A 23,212-nucleotide genomic window follows, 5' to 3' on the forward strand; every position below is an offset into this window, starting at 1 on the left:
TTTAATTAAATGTGTTTTCAATTTAATCCCTTATCATTTGATTTCAAAATATTTTTATATTTTAGTCTTCATCTTTTGTATTGGTATTTCTTTTTTTTTTATTGCATTTTTTTCAAATTTATCCCTCACTATTTTGTTGATTTATAATTTTTTTTTTTTAAGGGCTTGCCTTTTATGGGGTTGGTTTCGGGCTCTTGACTAAGGTCACTGGTTTTAAAAGTTAACACGTGTTGAATTTGATTGATTTTTTAGGTTTTTTTTTTAAAATTAATTTTTTTAATTGCTTTCATCTTTAGATATTTGATTTATTGGAAATTGATTTTTTTTTTTTATCTTTATTTTTTTGGGTTATCCCAATCCTATATTCTTGGTCGTGAGGTTAACAGATTGATCCGCGTTGACACAAATCTATTTTTTCGTTGCTTTTTTTTTAAATAATTTTTTTTATTTTACCTTGAACATTAAATTATTTAACAATTAAGTTTCATGATTTATAGTTTGTTTTTAACAAAATTATCCCAATATCACAACCAAGTTGAAAATTTTGCATATTAAACTATATAAGTTCAGGTCTTTTTTTTTACATTGTTAGTTTTTTTGTCAAATTATTTATTATAGTTACATTTTTTATTTGTATTATTTAGATTAATACTCAATCGAGTTAAAAACCCAATTCTGAAGTTATTTGTGCTTTTTTACAAGCACTTGTATTTTGTATTTTGCGCACGGGTCATGGCACGGCCCTACCTAGTCGTTGTTACCATACCTACTCGCTGCCTAACTTAAGGGTTACCATGCTTCTCTCTTAATAAATAGAATGTGATAACAATGGGAATTTTTGGATTTGTTTCCACCATCTATGGTTCTAGAGAAGCTCCAAGTTTTCACTTGCCTACTAGATGATGCAGAACATCTTCAGCTGGTGCAATTGCCGAACAGCCTAAAGCCCTTCGATTGAACAGAGGACTGGGAACAAATTGTTGAATGGGGAAGGGAAGTTTTACAAAAACTGCAGCAATAGTTATTTACAAAATGTCACAAGCAGTCATTTGTGCCTGGATTTGGAAGAAGCCCATTTGAAGTAGCCTCAATTTGCTTCAGGATTGGATGCAGGTCCCCACAAGACCAAAAGAACTTGAAATGAAAAGGAGCATCACCAGAGAGGTCAAACACTATCTGCCACAATCTGCACAGTACAGAAGGCCAGAGAAGTTGGTCAAATGACAGGTCATTTACAAGAATTGCTTCATTGTGGACATGCTAAATGATTTTAACTTATAATGTTCCAAATGCATTTGATTTGTATACTACAACATAGTTGGATGTATGCGTATCATTGAATGATTGGATGTGAAGAAGGATTAGGGTGAATAACAGGCAAAAAACCTGCGGCCTAAAGTAGGACCTGGTTTCTTTACTATCCGAGCAACACAAGGTTCCTTGTGACCCTTGCATACAGGATTACTATTTTTCTGTCTCTCAAGCAAACCATCATTTCCTTCATTTTGATCCTGAGAGACTGTCCTTGAATTCACTTTGCAGTAATTGGGACTGCTGCTTTTATCATCCATTGCATGAGAATCACTCGAGTGATTTCTAGAGTTTGGTTCTGCTTGCCTAGGTGATGTTTTAGTAGAAGAGTTCTCAGCCACAATGCTAAGGTTGGGACTTTTCTGGAAAAAAGATCTTAGAGAGAACTGAAAACACCGACTTTTTCTTGCTTTTTTTTCTGGGTTCCCTCTACAGGCACCAACTTGGTGTGCTGACTTTGCAGTTTCACTGTAGTGTTAGGACGGTCCTGATTCTCATCAGTGAATTCATGTCTGTTTTCGAAAAGGCACCATCCAAATCTTTGGTCAAAGAACATGAGGCACTTGTAGATTAGCAAAATATACTGCAGCCCTTGAATGATCTTTTAATGCTTTAATTACATACCCGTACAGTAGCATCTCCATCTGAAGATGAACTTGATATCCTGCAGAATTGAAGTCATGTAGCAACCTGCCTTATCATTAACAAGGTCACTGCACAAGGTTAAGGACTTGAGATTAATACATGGACAAAATTGAAAGAAGAAAAGATGTAGTAATAGAATTCCCGAAGGAAAACAAAAAAAAGGGGGGAGGATGATATCGAGCACATAAATAGAAATAATAATCTAGAACACAAATTGTCATACCAAGAGTTTGCTGGACACCATGAATCATTGGCAGATAGATATCTGGCAGATAAAGGCGGAGTGCTATGTGTGGGAATATCATGGATTCCTCCAAACTTGTATAAACAGGAGCATGATCTGAGCCTTCCAATCTGATGCCCCACCCTCCTTTCCACCTGTGTAGCCAAGTAAAGAAAGCTATGGTGTTTGCAGTACGCAGACAGACTCATTGGTATACACATGAACAAGCTAACATATATAACATGCACACAACATCGAGAGGTTCAGACAACAAAGAAAACTGAGAGGTTCCATGGCATTGCCACATTCAAGATATAGCTGGATCGAATGATACCTAGATGTATCTCCAAGTTTCCAGCCTTTATACTCTGTCAATATGTCACATTCCTTGACATGGCAGGACAAGAAATTATGGCCTTGCAGGTCATGCTCTTGATGCAAGCATGGTCCAGCACAGAATATGGTCAATCCTACTCCCAAAATTAAATTGTTCAGCACCTGTACTCGATGACCAGCACATGCATGCTCCTCTTCTGCAGAACAATTCAAGATGGAAAAACTAGGACTCGGTATGAAGTTATTCCCAAAGAAAAGGATGCAAACATATAATGACTTCATAATGATGCAAGTAAAAAAGAACTTTTAAATATACTACTCAATGGAAACTTCAATCAATCAGAAAGATACCCTCTGAGGAAACAAAATTTTAGCAACGCGAAAATTTATAATGTGCAAGGATATGAAGGATTATTGGTCAATAACAAAAGGAGATAAGAATTGATGAACTCTTGTTATGAAGAGGTTAGTAAACATGGACAGTGAAAAATACAACACTATCTATATAAGAACTGCAAATCTCTGCTTGCTCTCCAAGTATAATTCAGCCTATAAATCAATAATTAAAACCACGCAAAATGCAAATCAAGTGAATTTTTAAACCGTTCAGGATGTTTTTCTCTGAAAAAATTAAAAAAAAAAGGCCACCTGACTGCACTAGCATAGACCTGAACCATCTTCCAAATCTACAAAGAGGAGAATAGAAATAAATATATTCAATGCTTGCATTGACTGTTAAAGTTTTATAAACTTGTACAAAGCTACAACACACTAAGACTGCTCCAGATAGTCATAGCATTATAGACAAGCTCTGCTTAAAAAGACTAAAAACTTGTACTCGATCTTAACCATCAAAGACTAAAAAGCAAACGTGATATGTACTATAAACCTCTTCATGTCAACTCATGCATAATCACCAATGACAAGGGGGAAAAAAAACAAAGTTAATTACCTGTAATATCTTAAAAAACTTCATCTTAAACTCAATTCTCTCCATATCTTCACTCGCCGCTTGAGGCCCATATGCAAACTTCCTACACATTAAAACGCAGCAAAATGATCATGATCGACAATAATACAGCGTCCTTCACCATCAACCTTGACAAGCCCATCTTTGACAAACTCTTGAAGCCCTTTTCTTTTTTTAGACCAATCAACAAACCTGGTAAAACCCTCCTCTGCCGCAACCGGCAATGCCACTTCGGAACTCGAAAAAGCAGACTTTACACGACAAAATGTTGCAAGCCCTGTAAAGATAGCAAAAAATCATCATTAGAATTGCAGAATTTTAAAATTTATTTTGAATTTCATTGAACCAATTGATCAAACACCTTACCGGAGTACCCAGTAAGGCCTTTAGCATTAGCTCGAGTGCAAGAAAAAAAGGGCACGTACCCATCAGCTATTAATAAATCTCATGTTATTTCTTGGCTTCATAATTTCGTTTCCTGTGAGTGAAATTATAAGGAAAGTCAAATGGGGCGAGAATTTCTTGGTAGCTCTACATAGTGATTGTGAATTGAAATAGTAAAATTATATATTAAAAGGATTATAACGGGTATTTTAATATTTTAATATTTTTATATTGTATTTTTTATTTTTTAATTGAAAAGTTATTGGTATGTGTTATACACATCTCAACGAGTGGGCGTCACCAATACCATTTAAGAGACATGAAATGCTTTCTAGTGATCAAATTTGAGCATTTGTCATCTAACTAGATGTACAACTATGCCTTCTTCTACATGGTGCAATGTGTGTAGACATATCATGATTGGATTATCGTCGGCGATTGTTTGTGTTTTTTCTTTATTTTCTCTCTTCTGACAACTAAAGTGTATAATTATCCTCTCTTTATTTATTGTTTGCTTGGGTCTGGTAGCCATGCCAAACCCAAGTCACTTAGGTCAACATGACTGCCAAACCTTAGCATTTTATTGGCCCCGTTTGTTTGCTGGAAAGTAGTTTTCTTTTGGAAAATGAATTACAGGAAAGCAAATTATTTTTTGATGTTTGGTAGTGTAATGAAAAATAAGTTGGAAAATACTTTCCGGTGTTTGGTTATGTCATGGAAAATGAGCTGGAAAATAATTTATTAATATTTTTTTTTTCAAGTTTATTAAAATAATGAGGAGCAAATCTTACAAATTAAAAGGTTGAATGATAATGAAATTGAAAAAAAAATAATTTCATAAATTATCTCAAATAAAATAATAATAATAATAAAGATCAAATCTAAAAAATAAAACAAAATGAAAGATGAGAAATTAAAATAATAATAGTTAACATTTCATAAATTATTTCAAATAAAATAAGTAACAATCAGAAGAATGAGGACTAAATTTGATAAATAAAAAATTTCAATAAAAAAATGATAAGGAAAAAACAAAAAACAATTAAAAATGAGGACCAAAGTTAATATAAAAATTAAATTTTAAGAGGTGAAATTGAAAAATAAATATTCAAAACAAAATATATATATAGCAATCAAAAGTTTGAGGACCAAATTTGATATAATCAGTAAATAATATGACATTTTAAATTTTTCATAACTTTCGGAAAGTGTTTTTGCCCAAATTTTTCAAGGAAAATACTTTCTTGAAAACTAAGCCAAATTTTCTTTTGACTCGGAAAATATTTTCCATTGACCAACTTTTCTAATGGCAAATAAACACATGAAAGTTTGGAAAGTGGTTTCTCGGAAACGACTTTCCTAGAAACAAACATAGCCTTAGTGACTTATATTTAAGTATTTGGGTTAGGGGTATTTTAGTCTTTTCATCCAACTTAATAGTCATTGGAAGATTGTTTGGGGTGTATGCGGCTTTTTCAATTTTTAATATAATTAAAGTACTCTTTTACCCCTAGAGTCAATAAAAATTTAAATTGTAGACCAAGGGCTTTCTTGGCTTTTCATAATATTTGTAACTGTAAAAATATTTCTTTACCCCAAAGATAAAAAAAATATAAGTTGTTGAAAAAGGGTATTTCAGGTTTTTTTTTTTTAATTTTCATATATAATACAATAACATTTTTAGCCTCAGAAAAAAAAAAAAAAGTAGCTTGCGTCTAGTGTTTTTACCACACCCAACTGTTTTAGGTCTGGCAACCATGCTAAATCCAAGCCACTTGGCATGACTACCAAACTCAAGGCTCTTAAGATGGTATTCTTACCAGTCTAAGTCGTTTGGGTTTTGCATAGTTGTCAGACCAAAAATGCTTAAAACATTCTTTAGACTTTTTATATTTTTTATATTTAAAAAAAATATTGATATTGATCTGTTGCGAAGTGCGGGACAATATACTATTTTGTAACTATTAATTAAGATTATGAAGACAAAAAAAGGAACAAAAGGAGAGTTGGTGGAATTATGATTGGGTAGGGTAATAAGGAGTATAACAACAGTTATTTTTTAAAGTGTTTTACTTGAATATGTATTAAAATAATATTTTTTTTATTTAAAAAATATTTTTAATGTTAGAATAAATATAAAAAAAATTAAAAACAATTACAAATTTTATCCACTTTTTGAAATGCATTACCAAACTAAGATGAAAGGAAAGCAAATGATGCATGCATTGAAAGTGTTTAAGTTGACTATTGCCATTGTATTGTATTTAAGTTACCATTTTTATTGTGCTGGCCATTATAAAAGAGGTTTTTTAGAACTTAGCCAAATTTTGATACTCGTTAACTACTAACTTTATACTGTATTAAGTTTTATTTTTTTATTTTTTTGCCATTTATAAAGAGTTTTTTTAGAATTTAGCACAGTAAAATTTGTTTTAGTAAATAGCAATGGCCAAAAATATATTTGACGATCCAACACACTTGATCGAGTAGTAGATAATATATGCAACTCGAGTATCACATTCAATATATGTGACTCGAGTGTCGTAAATAACAATTGCGACTTGATAAATAAATGCACAAATATTTTCTTAATAGACTTAATGATCCAACACACTTGATGGACTTAATGTTATCGTAAATAACATCCATTTGGAATTGGGTTGAACCTAATTTTTGTCAAAATTTGAATTTTTTTTGCTTTAAATTAATATTATTTTTTAGTGTTTTTGGATACTTTTAATATGTTAATGTCAAAAATAAATTTTAAAAAATAAAAATTTTATTATTTTGATGCATTTCTAAGCAAAAAAACATTTTGAAAAAGCAACATCTACACACACTCTCAAACACCCCCTAAGCCATTAACTCCCTACCTTAAAAACTACAATTTAAATAACTACTTTTCTAGCCTCAAAACACAATTCACATAAACAACATATAACATTTTCAATCATAATTAACAAAATTATACAAATAATTAACATAACATAATATTTTATTAAAATTAAACTAACTACATCTATTTATAATTTTCATAACATTTAATGTAACTATATCTAATAATCATCTCTACTCATGGAAGTGTCTAAAGTGCTTGTGGACAAGTTTGGAGCTCCACCTTAAATCGTCCACCTTGAGGATAGGTTTATAGCACCCATGTAGGGGTGAAGAGGACCAATATCACTCGGCTCGTGGATGGATTAGGGATGCTCATGGACGGAGTTGCACCACCACCCTAACTCGTCCAACTCGAGAATAAGTATATGTAGGTTTCAACACCAATATCACCCTAACTCGTAAACAGGCCTAGGATGCTCGAGGACAAACCAACATCCTTAACACTCTCATGATAAACAATTTTATCTTTTGCTAATGTTGCTTCAAGACACTCAGCATCCTTACTCTCTTAAAATACACCATGATATTAATTGAGTGTAGAGTTGTCCATAATACATTTCATCTCATCGATACCATCACATATAGCCATTGTTGTTTTATGAGCCTCCCACACTAAGTAATGGATCTATATACATACATTAAAAAGCAATTAGTACTCATCATATATAATAACATTAACAATATTTAATAACTATTGTATGTAAAACAATATTGCATATCAATTGATTCTATCTCAAATATCGAGGAGTATAATACATCGAGTTGTGTGGATGTCTAGGGAAACACAGTTAGATAGGTGTAATAAAATGATGTTTAATGGTTAGGTATCATCTCATGTAGATATCTGCGTCAATCGTCGGATGTTGCTCCTAAAAAATACCATCCATTTTAGCATACCAAATATCTAGGTAAGATTCATAAATCACTAAACAATTCTTATCACATTTAGCCTAACTAATAATATACAGTTTATCATCAGTATTAACATAATCTGGTATGTGCTAAGATACATCAAATTATTGCATTCCCGATATGGGCAATGCATGTCAACAATGTAATGGGACCTGTGTTAACCAAAGCTTAGATTCATCATGACATATAGGCAAAGTTAAAAGTGTAAAGTTAATGGAACATGGCATCATATAACTTATCAAAATATATGAAAGATTTATATTAAATAACAAGTCAAAAAATTAAAAATTAAACTTAAAAAAATACAATAAATTTGTAGCTCGCACCTGATGTGCCTAATGGGTGTCCAACTCATCCTGGTATAACTCGTGGACATGAGAGGGATTTACTTTGAAATGTTTAGCATCACACCATCCTAACATGTCAAGCCATAAAAATTATTTTTTCATTCAATTTATATAAATAACATATTGATTAAATTTTATTTTATTTCATTATTACCTAGAATAAATGGATAATGGCCTCTTAGTGATAGTGTCCAACATATTATTACTCCAACTCTGTAGATATCCGATATCAATATACTCCCATGATTAGAGCTACATTAATTAACATTGACAGTTCTAAGTTAGTAATTAAAATATAGTTAATTCTAACAATCAAATAATTTAAATTAGTATACTAGAACAAATAGTAGACACTTGGCAATTTATTTTTTATTCTTTAAACATTCTTTACATTGTTGTTAGTAGAAATAAGCAAGCATGACCCCCTAACTATAATTAGGAATGGCCTAGAAGTCCTCAAGTAGCATCAGAAAGAACACGAGTATTGCATTGCCTGCAATACTCGTGAAAATAAGACCTCCAAACATATGCAATATATATGTCTAAGCATATAAAACCAAGTGGTTCTATTTACTAGGGAGTTTTAAAATTTATATCCAACCATGTCAATTTAATGCAATCACCCTTGTAAGCACTTACTAGAGGCACTCATCCTAATAAATAATATATATATAATGCATCTTTATCAATCAACCCTCTGCATCTTGTCATAGGGGCTCCATCTATCAGAAGGACAATCAACATGGTGACATTTTATAGTATGGATGTAGATGAAAAGTGTGTCTTGCGCCTTCTTTGCTCAACCAAAGCTACAATTAATGTGTGGTCAAGATGTATGCCACATAGCTGATTGATCTCATAAAAACTTGCCTTGATAACAAATAGGTGAGCATGCTCATGCAACTCCATCAATGTATATTATTGAGGTGTTACAAGATCACCTCCTTGAAAATAAAGTAATTTAGTTATTTAAACAATTAAAATATTTAAAATAGTTATTTAAAAATGATATTAATCCAGAGATATGACCTTGTCACTTCAAATATCATCGAAATGATGTTGATCTTACATATAGAATTGAGTTATCATTTGGATCTGCCTCAATAACTAGGTGGTCCTGTCTGTCAGCACTTATAAAAGCAGACAAACCTCTTCTAGTCCAAACCATACCTCCATCAAGGCTTTGTATAAAAAATTATTAGCATTGCAACATAATTTAATATCCATATAGTTGAACTAATAGCAATATTTTAAGTTTACATAATTTGAAACAAATGCAGCTATCAACATACATTGTCTAGTTTTAAAAGTTTTTCTATTACGACCCATTTGACAACATATGACATGTCTATTCAGTGAGTACCCCTCTCTAGCATCCATCTCATTATGTATATGAGTGGATTTTCTTCAAACCTTATTCGTGTGTCATCTAGTTGGACATCCATATACATCTAGATTAATATATGCATATCATAATGGCATATCAGGCAAAGGTTGAAAAAGAGGACTATATGCATTTTTGTACAACAAGTTGGAGTAGAAATCATCAACAAATTGCACATAGTCTATATTTTGTAAAGTGTGACATGCACTTAGGTATGAACATGATTGTTGATATAGTTTTTATTTACTATATGTATAAGTTGCTCATTGATGTTAATCATTTCTTGGACTTCTCTTATAACACTAGCTACTGGGGGTCACATACTAAAATAACCTCATTCCAAGATCAAATAGAGTTGTCATGTGTGATGTAGAAGTTGACGCATCAACGAGTAATTTAGCTAAGACCTTTAGAGGCTATAATATATCACGACTTAAAAATTATCCAACTTTTTCTATGTGCTCTACAAATTATTTATTACATCTAAAAAAGTTATTTGCATTATAGCTGATACATGCAAGTCATGTATAGTTCTCAAAACATTATTAAAAATCTTTGACAAATTCATCGTCGTATTGTCATAACGACAACCACCAAAATCATATGACAATGTGCTTTTTTTTTTAGGTTCAACTTTTGGCCATGCTATGATCACATCATCATTTTTCATCAGATCCTCATATAAAATGTCCAACTCCTGTTTTGAAGGATTTGTACATATTTTATACAATATATTTTTCTATGCAACATTTTTAAACTTAGTGTTAAAGCTACTCATAAAGTGTCGCGAACAATATTTATGATATTTAATAGGCTTTGGAAAAAACTAAGTCATGGAACTCTTCATCAACTCATGTTTAACTGATATAATACATAACTCAGTGCAACCGCTGATTATATATCGACGAAACAAATCTAAAAACCGACTTCGAATTCATCAAATTAATCGAAAAAAACATAAATTCTTCAAATTTCACAATTATAACAAAATTATCAACGCAATTCATGTATTTCATAGCTAATTATCTTATTTTATATCTAATTCAATATAATTCATAATTTAACCTAAATAAACCCTAACTCTAACCTTAATTTACAATCAACAATAACCCAAAATCATTTGTTATTTTATAAAATAACATAATTACTAACTCAAATTATATCTAATGAACCTATATATATATATATATATATAAAACCTATTTTTTTAATAAAAAAAAATCCTTGATTCTAAACCCAAATATTTTTTGAATCAAAATTAACACACATTAGCATAAATTACATCAAATTGATAGAGAAAAAAGTGTTGAATATACCTCTAAGTGTAGAATATGGGTGGTGATGGTGGTGGTGGTGATTAATGATAATGGTTTTGGCTTGAAAAAGCTTGACTCACAGTAGCTAAAGAGAGAGAGACGATGATCTCGATAAGGGAAGAGGGGAAGAAAAGGGGCTCTGGTTTTAAATTTCATTTAAATTTACATATAATATTTGTGACTCTTGAGTCATATATGATATATATGACTTTTTAAATTGTATTATTTTTTAAAAATATTTTTTGAGTTATTTTATTCCATCAAATTTTATTTTTAATAATCTAAAAACTCCAAAAAAAATTCATTTGATAAAAGTAATTGACTACTATCCGGTGCCCCTTTTTTTAAAAAAAGTTTTGAATAGTTTTTGTAAATTAGTTTAAATTTTATAATTGCATCCAAGTCTCACGTGGCTAAAGTATAACTCCTATATATATATATAAACAATATTGATCCCAATTCTTATATATCAAAATTAAAATATTTTACTTGCAGTCTAAATTTCTTTTCAATAAGGTATTTCTGTATCTGAAATTAACTATTTTTTTGCATAGCTTTTCCTATTACGGCTGCAAACGAACGAAAGGATAATTTTCCTTAATAAGTCAATCATTTTCAGCCTGAGAAAATATCTGAAGAATGAGGTCATCCTCTTTTTGGAGTTTGAGCTTACGACATGTCGTTTAACCTGGCGAGCGTGGACCGCACAAGCCATTGGCAATTATTATTATATGTCCTGTCTCTATCCATCTGAAACAAAAGTTACAGTCCGATAATTAATAAAAACACAGAGAGAGCATTAGGTTGGAATGTGTATGTGTATGGGCAGCCACATGACGTTATTGCCTCGTGGAAAGCACGGGTTCTTTGTTTGTTTTTTGATTTGTTGTTGGTAATGGTGGTGGCAATCTTTTTCAATTATATCTCTTCTTAATCTTAGATCAAGTCTTTTAACCAAATATTTAGCCCCCTTTAATTATTTCTGTTTCTTTTCATTAACTATAGACAAAGAAGGCCAGGTACTTCAAGTGAATAAATGGATCAATGGAACACAAGAAATGACTACTCTCAAACTTTCGTTGCTGCAACAACCAATATGGTTCCTTCAAATTCAATTCATTCATTCCCACCTCGCTCTTCTACTCGTCTTCAGAACTCAGCTCTTGAACCCAGGTTCTTGTTTTTCTTTTTCTTTTTTGCAATCAAATCTAGAATTAACACGACTGATACTGATTCTATTTGGTGGTATTGTGATTCAGTTTTGAGTTTTGGTTGAAGTTTGTTTCCTTTTTTAGGTGTTTTTGAACTATATATTTTGGTGAAGGTTCATTTCTTGTACAGTAATTTAGCATGACTTTTGTTTGTGGTGATTGGAAGTTATTGAGTTTGAATATGGTTTGCAAGTTTTTCTTATTAAAGTGCAGATTTGATTTAAATTCTTATTTGTATTTGAGGTTTTGTTTTGTCTTATGGGGTATCACCTTTTTTTTTGGCAGGCAGAGGCAAGAAGTGGATGTGAAATATCCAATTGCAGTTGCAAAAAAAGTTCAAAAGGCAGACCGTGAAAAATTGAGGAGGGATAATCTTAATGAGCAGTTTCTTGAATTGGGTACCACACTAGGTAATAATTTGCTGCTATTCTTGGTTATTAGTACCTTCATGCTCGAATGCACTCCTTTTGTGCTGCCAATTGAACATGTTGCCTCTCACTGTCCCAATTGAGTTAAAAAATTGGAAAAGGGAAGCCTAGTTATTTCTGTATAATATGATACATTTTGTTAATGGATGTATATGATTGATATTGTCTTTATGATTTAATGGTTCATCTCTTGCATGAACTCAAACTGCGTACTACTCACCATTGAATTACTGGACTTCTAGTTCTGATAATATTCAATTGATTTACTTTAGAGGGGTATGTGTGTGTGTGTGTGTTAGGCTGTTAACCTGTTGATGCATCCACCTCCATAAGCTGGTTTCCTTTTTGAGAAATTATTGGCTTGGCAAACAAATGTGAATAAATAGTATAGTTTCACCACTCACAGTATCAGCTTTCAAAGATGCCTTCTCTTCTCATATGCACTTTTTTTTTTTTTTTTTGGAGAATGTGAAAGTGCTTGATTTTAACTATTTACTTATTTACATTTGCATGCAGACCCAGATAGGCCAAAGAATGACAAGGCAACCATTTTGACAGACACAATTCAAGTGCTGAAGGATCTAACAGCTGAAGTGAACAGACTAAAGGCTGAGTGTGCGACACTCTCAGAAGAAACCCATGAGGTGGTTTTTTTTTAGTTTGTCCCTAATGGTTGTTATGCTTTATGCCTGTATGATTCCTCATGTAATTGAATGCTAAGAAGAATTAACTAATGCAGGCTTGATGAAAATATATTTTATGCAGCTAATGCAGGAAAAAAATGAGCTCAGAGAAGAGAAGGCATCTTTGAAAGCTGATACTGAAAATTTAAATGCCCAGTATCATCAAAGAACAAGGGCTATGTTCCCATGGGCTGCTGTTGATCCTTCTGTTGTAGTTCCTCCTCCTTATTCTTATCCGGTTCCTGTACCTGTCTCTCCAGGCCCAATTTCCATGCACCCGTCATTGCAGCCATTTGTCTTCTTTGAAAACCAGAATCCCGGTGCCATTGCTAGTCCTTGTTCAACATTTATTCCATACCCAGCTGCAAATCACCCAAATGATCTGCCACCTGCTCAGTATGCTTCTGGTTCCCAATTTTCAAGCAAACAGGATTCGAGAACCAAGTCAACAGATCACCAGGGGAGCAGAAATAAAGAAAGATGCAACGATTCTTCTGATGTTGCAACTGACCTTGAACTTAAAATGCCTGGATCATCAGCACAACAGGTCTACTCTGAAGTTATTAGGCATTAATTCTTGGCACATGAAGACACAAAACTGATTTCAAGCATTTGTGCAGGATATATCATCTGGAGAAAAGAAAGGCAAGCAATGTCAAAGAAAGGAAAGAATTATTACAAATGTTAACTCCTCGTGCTCATCATCTTCAGGGATGCTCCTCTAACAGCATGGGAGATGTCCCAAAACCTAATAACTGAGGTTGCCAGTTGTTTGCGCCTTCAGAGCTTTCTAAGTGCTGACTGTGAAGATATTATGTGTTTCTCGTGACACTTGGATAATAATTTCCTTGATTTGAGCTTTAGCCTGATAAGCATGAGATCATTTCTAACAGCTTCAACATGGAAGCAGCATGCTTTATGGTTATAGTGGAGTTTTGGGGTAACAACCTGGTTATCTGCGGCAACAGAAGGGCCTGGAAGAGGGTGCACCGTACTCCATTTTACTTAGTCTACTTCTGTAGAATTCTGATCTGGTTCTTGACTTACTGACATAAAGCTTAAGGTTTGTCTGATATTTTTTTAGGTGCCTGCTGATCAATATAAGAGCAATTTATACAGGTGGAGAAAACTGTAAATTATCACTGCAAAATGCTTGATACTTTCACTGGTTAGCCAGTTTAGTTGTAAACATCCCTTTCTGTTGTAAGTTCCTTTTTATGTAGCATCACAGCCTTTCACAGTTGAAATTAATCTGTTATTTTGTTGCTTTTACAATGGCAATGAAAAATGCCTCAGTGAGCACAACTCTAATGGATCGTATGCTAGAATTATTTGAGTTTGGCGACATGGCTATAACCATTTCCACTGCAATTTATCATGCAGGCAGCATGTATCTAGGTTAGTAGGTTGTTGCAATCATTTCAAAAGGAAGGTTTCAAGCGTCTCGATAGAAAGAAGAGTGAAAAGACTGGAGTCTCACATTCGACAATCTATGAAAGAAGAGTGAAATTCCCAGTTAAGCATTCACCGCCTGCAAGAGTACGAATAACATAAATAATGTCGGGGGTGAAGCAACCTGCCCTTGGTGAATTTTCTTTCATGACTGGTCTAGATGCATCTGGGTTTTACCATTCAAAAGCCAAAGCCAGTGGTTGCTGAAGGGGAGCCAGGCGTGTGAAACGATTTCAAAAGAAATCATAAGCAAGTTTCAGCAAATCATAAAATGAGAAAAGAGACATGCAATGGAGAAAGAAAGTGCAGTTTTTTTTCTTTTTATTTAGCCTAGTAATCTCTCTTTATATCATTATAGCCAAGAGCTCAAATTCTGAAAACAATACTTTCATCAGCTTAAGCATATTATACGCATTGCGTGGATTTATGCATTCTGTCTGTTTCGCACTCTGCAGTCCATGTGACTCTTGAGAGAATCATATTTTGATATCCACACTCTAATACCTCCCTTACATGCCTCTATCAGGGGGAATCTTAATTAACCTGACGTTACTAACTCGTCATTACTAGATTCTAAGTATAAATTGCGAGATATAGAGAAGTAAAACTGAAGGTTCAGTATTCATGAATACCAAAAATTGGGATACTGTCTAAAATTTAACGTGACTTCACTTAAAGAAGAACACCCCCCTCCCCCCAGTTTCCACTTTCAATAAGCACTTTTAACTTCAAGCACTATTGTTCCAATCAATAGGGATAAGCATCAGCTGCCAAATGAGAAGGGTAAAGAAGATGGGCACGCACAGAATTCCCAAACACCAACCTTTCATTGATACGTTACTTGCATTACACGTTACAATTTGAAGAGGGCACCCGCAAGGGGGACCCCCACACTCACAAAAGAATGTAGACTAGTATAACGTCCATGGAGCCATCCTCCGGGAAAAGTTCCAACTCTATAACCAACACCTCTCACCTCTCTCTCTGTTCAACGCACTACATCTTTTAATATACACGAGTTATAAGAAGAATTCTACCATTGATGACTTGAGTTTCAGAAAGAGATGAGCCTGGTGGGATGGTTTTTGAGAAATTGGCGTGATATAATCTAGAAGGGCAGCTTCCGCGAAAAGGAGATCCACTTTTCTAGCTTGTTCGCTAGTCTCAGTCTTTAAAACTCCAATTCTTATCTATATTTTATGAGATTTACGATGGCCAGATGGGCTTGGCACATTTCGCGAGCTCATGCTAGCAGTTCTTAGAAGTCTACGGAATTCTGAAAGGCTTATTTTACCATCCTTGTCAATGTCAGCCTCCTCAAGAAGTGGGTCAATAGAACCTCTCAAGCCCGTATGCTGCAAGGCAATAAAGCAAAATCACTTGAGCAATTAAAGCTGAAACACGAAAAGTAATGCTAGTCGCAACAATCCAACCCTTGTCCTTCAGAAAGCACAAAGTGAACTACGAGCTCCGATACCATCTAGAATTTCTTAGAGGTGAAATGCTAGTAGTACACATGATCAAGGAGACTTTGGCATGGCATAGTAAGCGCATGTCAAAAAGTGTGATGCATCAAAAATAAAAGGATGAATGCATGGACTAACATCAGGCATTATTTAACAGTTCCCACCAAATAAATTCTGTTCCAAAACTCAATGAAACTATTTCTTCAACAGCTAAAAAGTTCTTTTAGGCCATCAAATAAATATTTAGCTTAATTTTGCCAATGGAACTACATTGATGGAACACTTAACGAGTTGGCATTTTAAACAAGAACAGTCACTTAAATTAAACATGAAGTATAAGAACCTTCACTCAGCAATTCTGTACATTTTTCTTATTCATTTCTGTTTTCAGTTTTAAGTAAGGAAGGGATATGAAGAATTAGGATATTTAAAGCAGAGTAATAACACTGACCATTCTAAGTTCTTCTGGAGTTATATATCCGTCTCTGTCAATATCAAATTTCTCAAAAGCAGCCTGTGACCGCAGCTGCCACTTCTCAGAGTTGTGTTCCTGCAACTGATGGACATGCAGAGCAGCTGCAACAAACTCGGTGAAATCTACTAGTCCATCTGTGTTACTGTCAATCTGCATCAAACATATAAATAACCCCATCAGGTTCCAAAACAAGCAAAACTGATGAAGAGCAAAAAAAGATTTTGGGCGGGCATGACAGGATGAAAGAGCAGAGATTAGATAAGAGGAGAAGAAAAATAAGAAAAGGGACATGCAATAGAGAGAGGAAGCACAGCTTTTATATGACACCAAAGACCACTCCAAAACACATGAATAGGTGCTTCACATACAAGCACCAAAGGAATCTTAAGAGTCTCTAAGGAAATGATTTAAATAAAATAAATAGCTAATATCTAATGCATATTATAAATAGTATAAATATTGGAATATCTGAAAACCTTGGTGGATCCTCCATCTCAAACAGAATTCAGAAGCAAGATGAAAGAAGGGTGGGGTAATGTCATCTTGGTCACCATGAAAAACAAAAATTGGGAATGGAGAAACATTAGAACAAATGACCACTAGAAGAAAATGTTCATCAGAAGTACTTGTAGACATTATGATAACTAAGCCTGGTTGCATGAGAGACTTAGACAAGCAGGGAACCAGTGGTTGCCAAGTTTTAGGAGCTTCCTACACCTCTTTTAAAAGCCAAAAATGTTATATTCCATGGCCAGAAAAAATGTTCCTCGCTAAAAAGACAAAATGCATCTTACATTACTCACTTCATACAGCAGAAAAATAGAAATGACCAGCACAGGGAAATAAGAAGGCTTCCACCAACAAATTCAAGTCTCAATTCCATCTTTTTTACTTTGGGGTCGGAAACTATTCAGAAGAAATGAAATTCACACTTACCGCTTGAACAATTTCCAAGACACGATATTCTTTCAATTTCCAAGGAAGATCTTTAGCAAGGGCCTGCATTGAAACCATCATCGTTACAAAAAAATGCAGAAACCATACACATGGAAATGTATCTCATTGAGCACAGAATGCATAGAATGAAATTTTAGGTTTCAATAGCAAGGAAACATGTAACAGGTTTGGTAAAAAGAAAACTACCTGTCTCATTTCTTCAAGACTAATAGCGCCATTTTTATCCACATCAATGGCATCAAATTGATCCTTAAGATCAGCTAGTTCCTCTTCATCAATCGTGCTTGCCAATGCCTGCAAAATATCAATCCATAAAATATAAAAAAAAAAATGAAAGGAACCATCTTTTTCATTTGAACAATCCTACAAAAACAAAGCTTGTTTTACCCTTAGAGCAAACTGCTTCAAACGACTGTACTTCACAAATTGTCGCATGTTACTGAGGACAGATATGTCAATAGGAATCTCAGATGCAACTCCTCCTTCTCTGACCCATGGGTGTGCTGGAAAAGTTGAAAACCAAGAAATCAACTCTTTAAGCAAGAAAAAAGATGACAGATTTCTTTTAGAACCAAACAACACATGCATCTAATTATAATAGATCATAACAATCAAGCATTTATTTCTTCCATAAGCTGACACATACATAGAGCTTGAGCAGCAGTAAGTCTTGCCCGAGGATCCTTCACCAGTAACTTATTCACAAAATCTTTTGCACTAGTGCTAATGGTAGGCCATGGTTTACGGCGAAAATCAGGCTTGTTCTTTAAAACCTGCATTCATCAGTTATTAGAATTTTGAAGAACAAGCTAACATTAATTATGAAAAAGTATCCAACATGTGGTGATTGAATTAAGTGGGAATTCAAAGGGAGCCACTATGCAAAAAAGGTCTTGCTAGAACCCATTATTAGAAGGATATGTTTATTTGGAAAACTGTGATGACAACACAATTGAGGATGGGATATTTTGGCTACTTTGTGTTTGGAAAATGAACTGACTAGGGTTTAAAGTAATTACAGAACTTAATGTAAATAAAAGTACAGTGTTGTGGAAGGTTATTGACATGTAAGCAACAAAAAAACAACCAAGCCTCAGTCCCAAACTAGTTGGGGTTTGGCTATATGGATCCTTTTGTGCCATTCCCACACAATCATATATCAAATATGTCCCAATATCAAGTATTGAGTGTAAGAAACATTTTCAAAAAATGAATATAACAGAAACTAAATGCTCTAGCATATCCATTGTCTGTCTAATTACAATGGCTAGAACAAGAGACAGGTAGGAATCAGGAATGAAAAAAGCCTTGTCAAAAAGTTAAAATGGTACTGCACCTCCTTAAATATACCATCCTCAGTCTTATCCCAAAATGGACGCCTCCCACATAGCAAAATGTATGTGATCACACCAATACTCCAGACATCTGATTCAGGTCCAGACTTGCGTTTTAATACTTCAGGTGCAACGTAGTAGGCACTGCCAACAATATCTTGAAACTTCCTGCCTGCATTCCATCCGATCGTATAATATAAATGATCTATGGGTTCCAAAAGAAATGCTAGAAATCAAATGCTAAACACTGGTTGGCAAGAGTACTCCACTCTCATTGGTCAAGTAAAACTAAAATGTAGAGCTTTTGGAATCAGCCTGATCTGGTCAGCCCAGCTCACATTATGTAAGTTCTTAGCAAGTATAAGTATTTTTTCTTCCTTCCTTCTCTATTTTTGTAGACATCATGCATATGAGCATAAGTAAGATCTTCGCATGATGAAAATATGACTCACCTGGTTTTATGAAGTCAGACAAACCAAAATCTGTCGCTTTCAGAGGTGAGTCCCCCTTGGCTGACTTGAAAAGAAAATTCTACAGGCAAGGAATAAAAGGTAGTCATTCTCAAGAAGCATGATTCTACAAATAAGTTAATATCCATGCTGATAAACTTGGCGATACCTCAGGCTTCATGTCGCGGTGCACCAAGCCATGTAAATGACATTCAGCTGCAACTTTGAGCATCTGTCGCACAACCACTGCTGCATCTTTCTCAGTGTAACGACTGTCCTTCCTGGTTGAAGAAAATCAAGCAGCTGTAAGCTGAACGTTGCAAAAAATAATTCTACTGAAAATGGTATTTTTTTTAGGTATTATACTGAGTGCCACTATTTTCAAATAAATTTAACCAATATTACAGAACATGAACAAAGATTTCTTACTTTGACAATATCCGATCTAGCAATTCTCCACCTTCACATAACCTGGTAAAAGACAACATAAAACATTGACAATATTAGTGAAAGAAAACTGTGAGCATAGCAAGTGAAGATTAAAAGTAAAAAGCACTCTTCAGGGGGGGGGAAACATGATGGACAATAAGTAGAAATGCGAGTAGATACAATTACAAAAGCAACAACGTAAAATGTGAATGGTATAGTCAGAAAAGATCCAGTGAATATAAAACTTACTCCATAACAATATATACATAAGAATCATCCTCTAATGCATTATAAAACTGAACTACGTTCTCGTGGCCTGTGAGTTCTCGCAATATCTTGACCTCCCGTTTAACATCCTCTACCGCAATAGGAAGAACCATCTACCAGCAAAGCCAAGTATTAATTTTACGTAGGTAAGAAGTTCTCAACATCTACTGTAAAATAAAATAAAAATAAAAAAACATAAACGATTTTTTTTTCTGAGAGATGGAGAATGATAATACTTTATCCATCTTAAAACTTTCAAGCTTTCAGTAGTCAACGTTTATTTAGTCTAACCCGAATTGCTAATGGCTAAAATTTCCATTTTATCTAACTGGAGAAGGAAACGAAACATTACTGCTCACCTAGTAATTTGGAAGAGGAAAATTAAGATGATTGAATGGAACAAAGCTACCAAAGAACACAATTGAAGCTTTCCATTTGAAAAGCATAGATAAAATAACTTTATGTGAAGGATATGAAGCAGTAAGAACATTCTTATCCACCAACGTTCTTTTCTGCTTTCTTCGATAGGAAAAAAGAGAAAGCAGATTCTGAATGATAAAAAACAAGTGAATCACAATCTAATGCAATATTCTCAAACCTGCACTCTTCAACCAATATTGGAGAAGACCAGAATTTCACTATTTGATAGGCGAATCATCCTTAGCAAAACAATGCTAAGTATTCACCAAAACCAAACTTGCAATAATTGCATACTGTTTGTCCTAGCACCTAACATAATAACATCCCTAGGTTGCAAAACTAGGATCCTACAAGTCAACGAACATTATGCGAAGCGAATTCCCCGATGCAACAGTTTCTGAAGCACTTAAAAGATGAAGAAAAAAACAGAGGGGCGGGGGGATTTTTGAAACAGAAGGGAAAAGGTTGGGTCTACCATGATTTTAAACGCAAATTAGAGAACTTATCTATAAGAAGCAAAAACCCCTTTATAAGATCTTCTCAGAATCTTCAACTGATCAATAAAACCACCATTAACATTAACAGCAACCGCGAAAGAATCTTAATTTTTATCCTCCAAAAAAAACAACCCCAGCTCACGAAGTGATGAGGAAAACCAAAAAAAATACCTTGTTTTTCTCAATTTTCTTGACAGCAACTCGATCTCCACTAGCCTTATCAATAGCAACATATGTATAACCAAATTGACCATGACCCAGCAATTTGCCAATTGTATATCTCATGTCAAAATCTTTATCATAACCAAAATCTGTTCTTTTCCCACAAGGGATCGCCTTGCTACTTTGCTTCTCTTTGACCTTTAGCTTCTTTTCTGCCTCATTGTTTACGTTCTTATTATTCTGATGATGATGCACAACTTCTTGCTTTTTCCTTGTTGCTGTTGTTGCTTTTGTTGTCTTTGTTTGTGGCTTGGTGGGTTCTTTTCTGCTGTGATTAACGTTGTTGTTGCTGTTAGAACCACTAACTTTGATGGTAGAAAAACAAGCACCCATGATTTTGTATTGAATTTTACTTTAATTCATCTGCAAAGTTCAAGACTTTATTGAGAGATGATGCGAAGGGCGAAAATAAATAGCGGGCTTGACAGATGATAGATGAAAATGCATGATTTTCCAGGAGAAAGGAAAGAGAAGGTAGGAGGAAGAAGAGAAGAAAGAGAGGGGAGCGTGGAACCGTGGAGGTGGTCAAAAGAGACTCTTTATTTTTATTTAATTTTTATTTTTATTGTTTTTTGAAATAATAAAAGAGAGAAGGCAAACTGTTCGTTTTGTTTGTTTTCTTTCTCTTTTCGTCATTTCATCTTTATGGACGGAACTGTATTTTTGAAAATTCTGTTATTTTAGTTGAAGGAGGGATGGCAATATATATATATATTCGTATTCGCCCACCAATATATATAGAGTTATGCTATTTAATATATGAAATATGTAAAGCTTAGTGAAAGCTTAATTAATTTAGATGGTAAATGATTTTACTCTTATATTATTATCTAGTTTAAAGTCTTAAGAGAGGTTGTAAGAATCTATCATAAATGCATTTTTATTTTTATTTATTTTTTGGTACAAAGGAAAGGAGAAAAAACAAGAAACTATGAAAACCCAGGATGTTTATTGGATCTGCGAGCAGAAGTTGGTTCAGACCTAGCGGGGGATGTTCCCAGATAAACTAGTGCAACAACAATGAAACTTCTCCTTGAATGAGGCAAAGGGCATCCTTGGAGTCAGAGTTACATGTAATCTTTCTATATTCATGACTCCAGTCAACAGTAAGACCGTGTTTAATAGCTAGCAGTTCCCGGAAAAGTTTTGAATTGATACCGGCTAAACCCGTGAATCCCACCAACCAAGATCCGTCCATATTTATGATTAGAACACCAAATCCCACCCTCCCCGGGTTTACCTAGACAGCTACCTTCAATTTCTAGTTTTTTTTTTTTTTAATTAATATAAGTGTTTGAGTTAGTTTACACGCTTACATGCATTTCGACTAATCTCACAAATCTTAAAATTAAAGACCATGTAAATCTTCAGTGTTCCTAAAATTTATGGGATTCGAACTGGTGACTTCTAGCAAACAAATTTAGAACCTGATCATGGACCGATAATTATCAAAAATCAACCAAATTAGCATTTTGATCTTGGCTCTCGGATTCCATAACCATGTCCATTGTGTTTCACCATGGATTGATAATGATTATTTTTAAATTATTTTGTTATTTAAAAATATATTAAAATAATACTTATTATTTTTAAAATTTTATTTTTATATCAACATGTTTTAAAAACATTAAAAAATTAATTTAAAAAAAATATATATAAAAAATTATTTATAAAACATTTTTTAAAACGTAAAATAAATTACCAAACACAAATAAGCTGATTTTGGACTGTATAGCACAGAAGTGTTCCCTGCCCATATCATACAATCATCTAGTCTTGAGTCTAACGAAATAGGAAAGGCCAAAATCTGAATTTTTAGGGTTTCTGGAATAAGAGTGGCTAGTTCAATGAAACTTTTTTTCATGATGTCATTGCCACTAAAAATTGATATTGTGTGTGAAGAAGAAAAGGACTCACCGATTTTCAGAAATAATATTTGATATTCTTACTGTTTATTTATATTCAACTCCCTTTTTAACTTTAAAAACTCTTGATCAAGTGATTTGCCATCTAAAAAATAAATAATGTTCAGCTTTTAAGCGGGAGGAATTGCTTCCAATCAATCCATATTTTAGGTTTTGTTTGGTTATGTTGTGTTTGCCAATGAAACACCCCTTTTATTTTATTTTTTTATTAACATGGGTGTTCGGGCTAGTTTACGCGCACTACGACTAATCTCACAGCCCACTTTTATTT

The 23,212-nt window shown here is 33.7% G+C and overlaps 2 protein-coding genes and 1 pseudogene across 2 annotated transcripts; 1 reads left to right on the forward strand and 2 right to left on the reverse strand.

Annotated features, from left to right (window-relative positions):
• Positions 1-954: 954 nt before the first annotated feature.
• Positions 955-4,030, reverse strand: LOC118030053 (DNA-(apurinic or apyrimidinic site) endonuclease 2-like; annotated as a pseudogene).
• Positions 4,031-11,476: 7,446 nt separating this feature from the next.
• LOC118029848 (transcription factor bHLH121) lies at positions 11,477-14,323 on the forward strand. The gene is made up of 6 exons (XM_035033794.2): positions 11,477-11,618; positions 11,732-11,899; positions 12,223-12,347; positions 12,882-13,009; positions 13,131-13,595; positions 13,669-14,323. The coding sequence occupies exons 2-6, from the start codon at positions 11,763-11,765 to the stop codon at positions 13,771-13,773; spliced, it is 960 nt and encodes a 319-aa protein (XP_034889685.1). The 5' UTR covers positions 11,477-11,618; positions 11,732-11,762; the 3' UTR covers positions 13,774-14,323.
• A 985-nt stretch (positions 14,324-15,308) lies between these two features.
• Positions 15,309-21,572, reverse strand: LOC118029847 (calcium-dependent protein kinase 28). Its single transcript, XM_035033793.2, has 12 exons — positions 20,966-21,572; positions 19,860-19,990; positions 19,611-19,652; positions 19,351-19,462; positions 19,185-19,263; positions 18,735-18,904; positions 18,045-18,171; positions 17,786-17,901; positions 17,585-17,692; positions 17,378-17,440; positions 16,418-16,591; positions 15,309-15,855 (listed from the first exon to the last, which is right to left on the reverse strand). The coding sequence occupies exons 1-12, from the start codon at positions 21,347-21,349 to the stop codon at positions 15,691-15,693; spliced, it is 1,671 nt and encodes a 556-aa protein (XP_034889684.1). The 5' UTR covers positions 21,350-21,572; the 3' UTR covers positions 15,309-15,690.
• Between the last annotated feature and the right edge of the window lie 1,640 nt (positions 21,573-23,212).

Source organism: Populus alba, chromosome 5 (assembly GCF_005239225.2).
Source record: "Populus alba chromosome 5, ASM523922v2, whole genome shotgun sequence".
Taxonomy (NCBI): Eukaryota; Viridiplantae; Streptophyta; class Magnoliopsida; order Malpighiales; family Salicaceae; genus Populus; species Populus alba.

Excerpts from the sequence above, each read along its gene's own strand:
- LOC118029847 (XM_035033793.2), bottom strand. The coding sequence starts at position 21,349 with ATGGGTGCTTGTTTTTCTACCATCAAAGTTAGTGGTTCTAACAGCAAC. Across the intron at positions 19,653-19,859 it reads TATGTATATATTGTTATGGA|GTTATGTGAAGGTGGAGAAT; the intron begins GTAAGTTTTATA and ends GTCTTTTACCAG. Across the intron at positions 19,264-19,350 it reads ACCGCGACATGAAGCCTGAG|AATTTTCTTTTCAAGTCAGC; the intron begins GTATCGCCAAGT and ends CCTTGCCTGTAG.
- LOC118029848 (XM_035033794.2), top strand. The coding sequence starts at position 11,763 with ATGGATCAATGGAACACAAGAAATGACTACTCTCAAACTTTCGTTGCT. Across the intron at positions 11,900-12,222 it reads AACTCAGCTCTTGAACCCAG|GCAGAGGCAAGAAGTGGATG; the intron begins GTTCTTGTTTTT and ends TTTTTTTGGCAG. Across the intron at positions 13,596-13,668 it reads CTGGATCATCAGCACAACAG|GATATATCATCTGGAGAAAA; the intron begins GTCTACTCTGAA and ends GCATTTGTGCAG.